General features: G+C 46.6%; 1 protein-coding gene across 3 annotated transcripts in view; it reads right to left on the reverse strand.

The window, feature by feature from the left end:
* Positions 1-12,156, reverse strand: part of AMOTL1 (angiomotin like 1) — a 147,479-nt gene that overhangs the window by 123,368 nt on the left and 11,955 nt on the right. For 2 of the 3 annotated variants that reach the window (XR_007772619.1, XM_050940752.1), the window contains exons 2-3: positions 7,958-8,093; positions 4,220-4,270 (exon numbers count right to left, since the gene is read on the reverse strand). Coding sequence is in view for 1 of the 3 variants with exons in the window: in XM_050940752.1 (XP_050796709.1) it covers positions 4,220-4,270; positions 7,958-8,051 (145 nt within the window). In the remaining 2 variants the exon portion in view is untranslated. Of the gene's footprint in view, positions 1-4,219; positions 4,271-4,974; positions 4,991-7,957; positions 8,094-12,156 lie in introns of those variants that run through there. The other variant, XM_050940777.1, reaches the window with a different exon arrangement.

A 12,156-nucleotide genomic window follows, 5' to 3' on the forward strand; every position in this document is an offset into this window, starting at 1 on the left:
GGATCCCTGACAAAATGATGCTTCCAGTACTTGCTTATCACAATCGTTTTAGCTTGGGAATGAGAACGGGACACCTCATCTAGCAGCTACATAAGGGCACAATTGTGTCAGATGATGAACACCTCCCGAGGCTTCTCATCACCCTCAGTTCCTATGCTCTTGTGAAAATTGAACGTGCAAAACTCATCTCAAGAGATGCCCTTCGTCATGCAGAATCACACTCATTGGTGATTGCTAGGGACAACAGGACTAGTCATCCAAACCAAACCTTTTATGAAGTGTGGGGGAAAAATTGGTTAAACTTTCTTCCCCTTTATTATGTTTCATGCTGGAAGCCAAAAGAACCAAAATATCATAATAAAGACCATTCTCATGATATTTCAAGCTATATAGAAAGCAGGAAGGATGAGAATCTCATGAAAGTGCTTGGAGCACTTCTGTACTATCTCCGACTACCTGATTATGAGAATCTCTCTCTCTCTCTCTCTCACACACACACACACTCACACACCTGTCTTGCTAAAAACTCTTTTCCTTCTTCTAAGCTCTAATCTTTCCTTGTTCTTCCATTTTTGCACAGTTGTCTCATATTCTGTTTTGGTCTTATCTAATTTAGATGTGAGATCCTGTCTTACTCTAGGTTTGGAAGGAAAAATGGAAATGTAAGGTGTAACCGAAACTACATTTAAGAATAATTTCTGGCCTCTAGTATGTTGAATGTTCCTACACAGCCGCTACTTTCCTTCCCACACAAGTGGTCAGACGGGGAGCAGGGACTGGGTGGGAGCACCCTCAACTTGCCAGTTGTACCAGCACACCAGGGGAATTGATTTGCACTGGGTAGAGGGCTGGCACAGATTATTTCCTTCTCAGAGCAGAAATGGAACCAGAGAGTCCTAGGTCACAATAAAGTTCCTGATCTACTCCCAGGGCGGCACAATAATGCTCTAGCCCTTGCTTAGAGCTTGTGTCAAAGACACAGTTAGTCTAGTTTTGCAGGTCCAAAAGATCTTGCTAGTTGATCATCCAAACTCTCCGCTGTTTCATTTAACCAAACCAGACCTTAGAACTTTTGAGGTTCAGCCATCACTAGTAGGGATGTGGTCAAGGGAAGGGTAGGAACAATGACAAAAGGTTTAGAAAGTGGAAAGATTGCGAGAAACGGGCATGCTTAGCTGAGTGGACCCATCTGCAAAGAGAGACTGTAAATATGTGAGGGATCAGTAACAAAAAGCACAGAAGGGAATAGTTGGAATCTGCAGCAGGGGAAGTATGTTTTAAGTAATTTGTAGATTTTAGAGGTATAAGTTCAGTTAAGCATTGGACCAAGCAGCCCAAGGAAGGCTGTTGACATTGCATCACTAGAGATATTCAACACTAGACTAGACACCCATCTAGTATGGATTATTTTTTAATAATCTCAAGCCTGACACCAAGCAGACAGAGCTCACAAGAGTTTCCCTATAATCCAAGGAATTACATGACTGTTATCAATTAGAATAACTGCTACAGTTTATCAATCCTTTTTAGAACCATCTAACGATAATATAGTTTCCATTTAGGCATTGCATTAAGAAATCCAAACTCTGGGCACCAGAGGTTCACAGTAGAGATGTGTACATGATAAAATGACCATTTTTCTTCTATGCAGTGTTGTTGTAGCTGTGTTGGTGCCAGGATATTCAAGAGAAAAGGTGAGTGTGGTAACAGCTTTTATAGGACCAACTTCTGTTGGTGAGAGAGACAAACTTTTGAGCTTATATAGAGCTCTCTTCAGGTCTCCTGAAATCGGTTCAATAAAAGATATTACCTCACCCACCTTGTTTCTCATTTTTAGTTCTACCTATGGACAACCCTGTGTTTTACTTTAGGGTGCTGGTGATCTATCAGTTCCTGTATGTTGTCTCCAAAAGAGGTTGTATCTCCATAAAATCCAATCTCCGTACCAGAAATCCAGTATTTCAGAAAAAGGAGGGTATGTTTGCAGCAATACTCAAATCTCAGGCTTCAGAGCATAAAATGATCAATGAAAGAGTCAAGGAAGACATTTCCCCCCTAACTACATTGCACAAACGGTGCACTGTGAGTGCTAGGGAAGAAAGATTCACTTCCCACCGATATTCATGTGATGACCATTCCTGGAGGTAGGATACCAGAACTTAATGATCCAATGAGGGAAATCACATGTTCTTATGGACACAGGATGTTGCCCTCTGTGAGACATGGTGCTCTGCTCCAATGGTCAAATTTAAAAGTGCATGACTCTCAGTGAGGCAGTGGGGAAGATTGAGGGGAACCACAAGAGAAGAGTCTTTCTGCATGTCTAGCTAAACAGAATGTTGAAAGACATACCCCAAAAAAATGTGTTCCTGAAATATCAGTGCACCACAGTTTAGATCCTGCCCATCTCCCTCTGTGAGAACATCATTAAAGTGTTTGGTTTTAGAGAGGTCTGCTCTCTATTGTTTAGTAGAATGAATTATGTCACTTGGTCCCAGAGCCCTCCCAGTGTAGAATGCTGACAAACTTCACAAGGCTTGTACCCAAAACCACTTTAATTTAGGATGACTTTGGTAAGAAACATAAGTGCAAAGGGAAAGCCATTGTTCTAGGTCCACTGGCACCAAGGGGTTATATGGGGAAAGCGCATACCTCTTCCTCAGGATAAGCCGCTTTTGCTGTGAGTGCCTCAGCTTCCACTTCTCCCATGCTAACAACCTGCTGCTGAACAGCCATCTTGCTCAATGGCAGTAAGGCAGGACTGTCAGTGTGACAATGGAGCAGGCTGGGCACTCCATGCTGGCTGTGACGTCACCAGCTTTTCTGAGAAGCCCTTGGCCCGTAGAACCAGAACATGTTAGTGATCTCTCTCAGAATAACTGCACTTTGCATGTTTACTGCACATTACACCTCCAACTTTTCCCACTTCTAAACTACCTGCAAACTTCTTGCCTAATTTTTCATTTTGTCACGTGGTCTTGACAGCATGACACACACCACCACCACCACTACACACACACACACACACACACACACACACACTCTTGTAGCTCCATGCCCTCTCCCCATTCCTCACGGGAACAGGTGGTCAATATCTTCAGCAGGTTCTACAGGGTGCTGATGGTATGGGCCACCTGTTGAGGATCTTCTGATAAGGAACATGTAGTCCATCTCATCCTCTCTCTCCTGCCTCAGTACAGCACTTCTAGCTAGGGTTACAAAACAGACTACTTCTGCCACGGCCCTGCTGAGCTGGGGCTAAGAGAAGACTCATGATTTTTATTGCCTAGGGCTGTTCTAATGAACCTGCTAGAGATTATGGATCATCTCTCCTAGAAAGCAAGTGCTGGAGAACCCCAAGCAAAGAATTAGGGGGTGTATCTCAGCCTCAGCTCAGTAGACCCAACAGCAGCAGTCTGTTTGCTGCTCCCTGTTGCATTATTTGGGTGTATAGTCACTCAGTCTCCAGAAATGCCTTTATGCCCATTTGAGCCAGTCATCTACACTGGGTGGCCCCTCAAGAAGCTATCTAGTGCCCCCTGCAGTGCAAACAGCGGAACTTCTAGCTATAAGACTGAACAGGGATACGGCGGGCCATCAGCACCCAGCTCCCCACTTGAACGTAAAGTGGGTGGGATACTGAGCCCAAGCAAGGGGCTGACTGTATGTTCCCCTGAGTTTGTCGAAAACCAACCCATATGAAGTGAACTATTGATTTCAGTGTGGGAGCTGGACTCTTCACTCCTCAGACTTCACACATTTCCAGTCCTGATTCCCAGCTCTCTGCTCTAATCACTAGCAACATAGCATACTGGAGGACAAAGTTTTTGGAGCTCATCATAGCACTAACCATCAGAGCAGAGGATCACAGAAGTGCTGGTGCCAGGCATGGGTTAAACTTTAACTGCACTTCCAAAAAGCTGGAGCATTTACACTTTCTGCAACAGAAAGATGCAAGCTCTTGGCACAAAATAAAACACCCAAGCAAATGTGATTCTGAAAGGTACTAAATACATCTTCTAGTATCCAGCAGTGTCCTACTCTCTGGTCTGTGCATTCAAAAGCAACGCAGAAAGGAGTCACTGGTAATGATGCATTTATGCGGCAGACTGCATTCAGCAGACTCCCTATTTTTTAAACTAAGTCTTCTTGTCCAAATTACAGTATAGGATGCAGAGAAGAAAAAGACATAGGAATATATGCTCTGCATGGAACTTACCCAGCTGATCCAGTCTGAATGGAGCTGGTGCGCCTTCGGAAATCTCATTGTCTGCAGGAAGAAGAACAAATGCCTGGAAAGAGCAGCCTGATTCATAGGTGTATATTGTTAGAGAAATAAAACTGCTTCTAGTAACACCGCAGCAAGGCCGTTGCTTAGCTTGCCCCTAGTTCTGCCAGGTAGTGCTTTCTCTCAGCATGTCTTTTTGGAAATTAGTAATTGTCAAATAAACTTTGGGTCAATTCAGCCACAAAACCAAAGCATATTCTTGCTGCAAAATGAAACCTCGTCGTCCCTCCAGCACCCATACACTTTGCGTTGCCAGAGTCTTAGGGGGCTGCACTGCACCATCCTGATCCTTGGTGGGACACCCAGGCTACACATGCAAAATAAGAACCTCATTTTCGGACATGTCCTCCAGACTTTTCAGAAACCCCGCCACTCCCATCTCCTGTTCCTTTTAGAGTCCAAAGATTGGCCAGAAACATCATTAACCAGAGCAGAGGCTCCAGAAGTGAGCACGCCGATCCTGTGCCCACTTGAATGGACACAAACACCTCCCTTCGCTACTGCAGGCCCCTCTTTGCCATCCGGCCTGCCTGCCCACTGGTTGCTAGGCAACCACAGCAGGCAAACGTATTCGGCATTAACTCTCCCACTCGCTATGAGATTTTTGTTTGTTTTTTCAATTATTTAAAAAGAAAAAAACCCTGAAAAAGGCCAGATCCTCAAAGACAAAAAAATAATAAACAAACCAAAGAGACTCTTTCCCTTTCAGTCACTGGATTTGATCTCCCTGATACCAAAATCTCTTGTCTATCAAACGGGGATGTTGTGTAGCCAGAATATATTTCAACCTATGGAGAGGAGGGGAAGTGCTACAGCCCAGTTTTCTCCCTCCTCCTGAATAGCAGACCAAGCGAGCCCTTTAACTCTGTGAATTTTCACCTGTAACACTCACAGGAGAAACTCTCACAAGGCACTAGTAGAAAATAAATCCCTAGGGACTATCCTACACTGAGGATAAGACATGGGGACGGGAAATCTAGCAAGTCACCCTCACCAAAGGATCTTGACACTTAACACACATCAGTGAATCTATCCCCACAGTACCCTGGTGAGGTAAGGAAGTACTATTATACTATACTGTCTTTGTTAATGGGCTCTTCAGGCTAGCAGACAAACCTGTAAGTAGATCCAATGACTGGAGGCTGATGCCAGACAAATTCAGATTGGAAATAAGGTGCAAATTTTTAACAGTAATGAGGTTAATTAACCAATGGAACAACTTACAAAAGTTGTGGTGGAAACTCCATCACTGGCAATTTTAAAATCATTACTGGATGTTTTTCTAAAAGATATGCTCTAATTCAGTGGTCTCCAACCTTTTTACACGCAAGATCACTTTTTGAATTTAAGGGCAACCCAGGATCTACCCCACCCCTTCTCCAAGGCCTCACCCCTTCCCCAAAGCCTCACTCCGCTCATTTCACACCCTCCCTCATTGCTTACTCTCCCCAACCCTCACTCACTTTCACTTGGCTGGGGTAGGGGGTTGGGGTTTGGGAGGGAGGGAGTGTGGGCTCTGGGCTGGGGTCGAGGGGTTCGCAGTGTGGGAGGGGATTCTGGGCTGAGCCTGGGGCAGGATGCTGGGGTGCAGGAGGGGTTGAGGGGTGCAAGCTCTGGGAGAAAGTGTAGGAACAGGAGTGTGCTCTGGGCTGGGGCAGAGTGTTGGGGTGCAGGAGGGGGTGTGCAGTGCTGGCTCCAGGAGGGGGTTCAGGGCTGGGGGTTGAGGTGCCAGAGGGGTTTTGGGGTGCTGACTCAGGACTGGGGCTTGAGGTGCAGGATGGGTTTCAGCATGCAGGAGGGGGTATGGGTTGTTGGCTCTGGGAGGGGGCTCAGGGCTAGGAGTTGGGGTGTGGCCTCCCGCCGGGCAGCACTTACCTCCGGTGGCTTCTGGTTGACAGTGCAGTGTGGCTGCCGCTAAGGCAGGCTCCCTGCTTGCCCTCGCCCCATGCCACCCCCAGAAGGGGCCAACGTGGCTCTGCGCACTGCCCCTCTCTGCCAGCACTGCCCCTGCAATTGGCCACAGCTCCCTGTTCCTGGCCAATGGGAGCTGCGGGGGCAGTGTTGCAGGCAGGAGCAGCACACAGAGGGAAACCCCTGCCTCCTCACTCCCCTGCCCCCAGGGCTGTGGGGCTGCACTGGCAACTTCTGGGAGCGGCGTGGGCCCAGGGCAGGCAGGGAAACTGCCTTAGCAGCAGCCTCACTGAACCACCAGAGATCGCAATAGACTGGGAGATCCTCTAGGATCAATCAATTGATCACAGTTGACCCATTGGTGACCACTGCTCTAATTCAAACAGGAAAGTCCTATGGCCTGTGTTTTACAGGAGGTCAGATTAGAGGATCACAGTGGTACCTTCTGGCCTTATTATCTGTGAATCATCTTGATTTAACAGATGGGGAACTGAAGAACAAAGAAGCAAAGTGACTTGCCCAGAGTCACACAGGAAGTTTATGGCAGAGCTGAGAAACGAATCCACCTCTCCTGAGTCCCAGGCCAACCTCAGCCACAAGCCCATCCTTCCTTTCCTGACCTTAGCTGAGGCAAGACTATGCAGTGGTGCCTATAAGAAATCAGCCAACATTTAATGGTTAGGAGGAGGGACAATGGTGGGAGGTGTGTGAGGGTTGCTAAGACAATGTTTGTTTCAGAGCAGATGTTTAAATTCTCAAAGATTATTTCCTGGAGTCCCCTCCCCCCATTCAGGGCTCTGGATTTAAGTCCCCCAGGGAATAGGGGGGTGCTGGGAGGCACCAGCACCTCCAGCGGAGCTGCTACAGGTTTGAAAATATTTTCCAAAGCTCTTTTCCAGTGGGCTCCTGTTAAATTTAAGCCCTAGCACCAGTGCAGATGAAGTGCTATCCAAGTTTGGTAAGCTGTGAAATGACAATTTTATCAGCTTATTATTAGTACAGCCTTATTCATTTCATACAAACGCACACTATACCCCATATCTAGAGATGGCTGAATAGCATCAGAGAATCTCTAGTGTTAACAGGACCTGTTCTGGTGGTTGTGGTCATTGTTTGCGGGGACTGAACCAAGTATCTCTGGATCAAAAATGAGTATACTGGATAAGACCAACGGTCCATCTAGCCCGTATCCTGTCTTCTAATTGTGGCTAATGCCAGATGCTTCAAAGCGAATGAACAGAACAGGGTAATTATCAAGGGATCAATCCCTGTTGTCCAGTCCCAGCATCTGGCAATCAGAGGCTAGGGACATCCAGAGCATGGGGTTGCATCCCTGACCATCTTGGTTAATAGTCATTGATGGAGCTATCCTCCATGAACTTATCTAATTCTTTTTTAAACCCAGTTACAGTTTTGACCTTCACAATATTTCCCGGCAATGAGTTCCGCAGGTTGGCTGTGCATTGTGTGGCATAAGCCCCTGCTGCCTAAACCAAAGGACAAGGTCCAATAGTTTGAAAGCATTTGTAGGGACAGAGGTCATGCAATACCTTGGACAATTCCCAACACCTGTAACAGGTGCCAAGATTGGCCATCACCAGTACTAAAGGGAAATAGAGTTGGGTGGTACATTTTTGCTGAAGCAAAACACTTTGGTTTCCATAAAACTGTTGTTGGGAACTTTTTTGGGTCTGGGGCACAGAGAGTGAGACAGACACTAAATGGTTAGGTGGATTAAAAGCTGCACAGCTACCGTACCTCCTCTGTCACGAGGAAAGTGAAAAATACCACTGTGAGTCAGCCAGTTGATTTCATCCAGCTTCCAGTTGTCACCAAGGTCCATGCTTCCCATACAGTGTCAGAGAGTTCCTGGTAACGCCTCCCAGAGTTCTTTCTGAGGAATAACCAAAACCTATTGTGAATTATTGCAATTGCCAGGCTTTAAAATCTGCCAACAGCTAACCACTGAAGCAGAGTGAAACTAGTATTTCTATGTCTATTCCTATTGGCCAAATTGTGCCCACACCACACATAGGGGTGCAAGAGATGGAAAGGGTGTACAGTTTCCAGATTACTTTTAGATGTTGGTTTATCTAGGGTTATGTGGAAATTTGTTTTCCTGTCTGGTGAAAATTTTTGACATTTAAAATTTTTTTCCCATCCCTTCGCTCATCGGGATGAAGTTGAAGTCTCAAAAATTGTGATTAACTAAAACGGAAAAAAAATCAGTTCAGGTTAATTGAAATGTTTTGTCTCAGTTTTAACTTTTTTCCTTTTTAACATTTTTAGTGTAAATTTACTAAAACTTCAGGACAACTTGAAACACCAAAACTTTCTGGTTCAACAGAGTTAAAAGCTTTTTTAACCAATTTTTTTTTAAGTCAGGTGTCTTGAACCTGACGCTGTTTCATGAACAGTTTGGGTATTGACAAATAGGCATTTTTCAGACAAAAAATAATGTAAAAAGGGTGGCAATCAGTTCTGTAGCTGTATTACCTGTATCTTAGAGACTGCCATAACAGGAGCAATCAGCCAGGGTGCTTCAACTTGTGGTCCCTGGTTTAAATGAGAGGGAGCTACTGGCAGGATTGCTAGGTAGGCTTTTTGAGCTGATGTCAGGGAAAGCGCTTTATCAGCATTGAGCCAAATTATACCAAAACATTTACAATTACTTGCTTTAAGTTTTGCCACATGCATAAGAATTATCAGCACATCTTTAAAAATTCCACGTGTATATTATATATTATATCACAGTAACACAGTCTGATTATTTGCCCCCATAAGGGCTAAGCCACATAACAGGTGTTTGAGTCTGCTACTGCTTTCAAGCTAAGGAAGCTAATCTTTTAGCCAAGGCAGCAGCTCCTGCTTTTAGATCCAGAGCACCTGGGTTCAGCCCCTGTAGACCCACCTGACCACGTCCTTTGAACATTAGAAATTCTCTGATGCTATTCAGCACTCTCTAGCTATGGATTATAATGTGGTTTAGAGCTGAACCCTAATGGTTTGCTAGCTACTTTAGTATTAATTATAATTAATTAATTATAATATAATATTACTATTATTATTATTTTAATGGCCACTACAGTTTGAATGATCAATTTCCAGATTATCTGGAGATTTGCACTGTGTGAGGTATTAATAGCACATGGAGGCAGATACTTTTTTCCTCCCATCTTGTCCATGCAGAAAGGAGCATGGGAATCATTCCTAGTCCTTCCTATATGGCCATCTGCCAGTCTATCCACAGGTAATTAGCAGTGTTGGGTTATGACACAGCTTTATTCCAGAGGAGATCTGAAAATAGATAAAGAGTCAGTGAGGCATACAGAGGCATCAGATGACTGTTCTAGTTTGCAGAAACCACAGAGGAAGACTCTTTGTTTTGACAAGATTGGGCAGCGAGATAAAGAGGAAGCCATTGCTAGCTGAGCTGAGAAAGAAGGGAGGGGAGAAGGAGACGGTCCATGCGTTTGTTTGAGGCAAGTCCAGACAAGGAGAATGGTTTTGAACTGGATTCAGTGCTAAGGCTGGGGCTAGCTGTGCTGGTTTTATTGCTGCGCCTGCTTTGCATTCATGCAGTCTTAAAGCAGGGGAGATTCTGGGCCACCATTATTACTCAATTAACAAAACCTTAGCAGCACAATAGCCAGACATCAGGAGAAAAACCACTGGATACTAGGTATTAGATGTTTTTCACACAGAGTAGAGGCCTTTTATCCTAGTATCTGGGGTGCAGTGTGTTTTTGAGTGGAAGCTCAAGTCAGTGCTTGTCTACATGGAGAAACAGCCCAAAACCGCTATTGTGGAATAGCTCTCCATATGGACACCTTTATTCTGCACTTTGAAAGTGGACTAAGCTAAACTGCAGAAAGGCACTCAGTGCAGAATAAGAGTGTCCACATGGAGAGTTTGTGCTGAATAGGTACGATCTTGCCTTTACTTCCAGATGCAGTTTAGACATGTAGATGCTATGGCTGTGGGCACCATATGTGCTATCGATAGCTGGAAGTGTGCGTGTGTGTGTGTGCGAGTGCGCGCCCGCACCAATAGTTCAAGTTTCCAAATGAATGCATAACCTATGTCCTCGGTATTTACATGATAAAGCATAGCCCAGCACATACTTCTAAGACTAGATCAGAAGGAACCTAATGGGATGGACCTGATTCTCCCCTCACTTCCACAAAGGTAATTCAGAGCCAACAGAGTTACCCTAATGTAAAAGAGAGAGGGGAGAATCAGGCCCAGCTGGTCTAATGTTGCTAAATAGCAGTGCTGAAAGTTGCATCCTCATCCCGTGGAGCCTGAAAACTGTTGCACTGAATCACTAAGAGTCCTCCTGCCTGGTGCACGCTCTCTCTCTCTCAGCGCCTTCCTGGAGCTAGTTGTGCCAACACTGGCAGAAAGCCTGGGGGCCCATTTCCTCCTACAACCACTTAGAGGAAGACTTCTTTCCCTCAGCCCTCACTAAGCAGCTACTACTTCCATGATCCAGAAACAGGGGAGACCTGGTTCCCGCTCCTGAACCCTTCTTCCCTGACACGTAGGCAGGGCCATCCTTAGGATTTATGGGGCCCTACGCTGTATTATTAAACTGGTGCCCATACCTTGGTGCATTCAGCTCTGTGAATAGTGGTGCCCCTATACTGGTGCCCTATGCCGGTGCATTTGGCTCTGTGAATATGGCCCCTGCCTTCTGCCTAGTAAGGAGACTGCAGCGTGCACTGGGTGTGCAGGAGCCGACCTGTTCTTACCTGATCTTCCCGTCATAGGCGTGGACTCTGTGGGCGAGTGCTCTGGGGCCGGAGCACCCATGGGGAAAATTCAGTGGGTGCAGAGCACTCACCGGTGCCAAGCTCCTCCCCTCTACCCCTTTCCCCCCCACACACTTACCAACTCTTCCCCCTCCCTCTCAGTGCTTCTGGAGTGTCACGAACAGCTGATTTGTGGTGTTCAAGCTCCAGGAGGGAGGGGGAGGAGATGGGGCAGGGGTGTAGCAGGGGCAGAAAGAGGTGGAGTAGGTGCTTGGGGGAAGGGGTGAAGGGGGGCCGGGCCTGGAGTGGAGGTGGGGGGGGTCAAGGACCCCCAGGTAAATCAGAAGTCGGCGCCTATGGTCCTAGTGATGCCTCACATTTTCGGGTGCCCTATGCAGCCGCATATGCTGTGTATGCCTAAGGATGGCCCTGCACATAGGCTATGGGAAGCTGCCAGCACTTCCATACATCGTGGAAGACTCTGTGGGTAAATAGGAAGTAGCTGGTTTACAGCATCACAGATATGATGCAAGTGAAACCGACTGATTCAGATGGGACATGATTTTCAGACAGACTGTTTAGAACTCTGAGATTTGCGGCATGGTGATGAAAAGACGGTTACTCACCTTTGTAACTGTTGTTCTTCGAGATGTGTTGCTCACATCCATTCCAGTTAGGTGTGCGCGCCGCGCGTGCACGTTCGTCGGAAACTTTTTACCCTAGCAACTCCAGTGGGCCGGCAGGTCGCCCCCTGGAGTGGCGCCGCCATGGCGCCCAATATATATCCCTGCCGGCCCACCCGCTCCTCAGTTCCTTCTTGCCGGCGACTCCGACAGTGGGGAAGGAGGGCGGGTGTGGAATGGATGTGAGCAACACATCTCGAAGAACAACAGTTACAAAGGTGAGTAACCGTCTTTTCTTCTTCGAGTGATTGCTCACATCCATTCCAGTTAGGTGAATCCCAAGCCATACCTAGGCGGTGGGGTCGGAGCGAGAAGTCGCGGCATGGAGCACAGCAGATCCGAAGGCCGCATCCTCTCTAGACTGCTGGACCAGGGCGTAGTGGGAAGCAAAGGTGTGGACCGATGACCAGGTCGCTGCCCGACAGATTTCCTGGATGGGCACACGGGCGAGGAAAGCCAGCGACGACGCCTGCGCCCTGGTAGAATGCGCAGTCACACGGCCCGTAGGGACGTGGGCCAA

This window comes from Gopherus flavomarginatus, chromosome 1, assembly GCF_025201925.1.
Source record: "Gopherus flavomarginatus isolate rGopFla2 chromosome 1, rGopFla2.mat.asm, whole genome shotgun sequence".
Lineage (NCBI taxonomy): Eukaryota > Metazoa > Chordata > Testudines > Testudinidae > Gopherus > Gopherus flavomarginatus.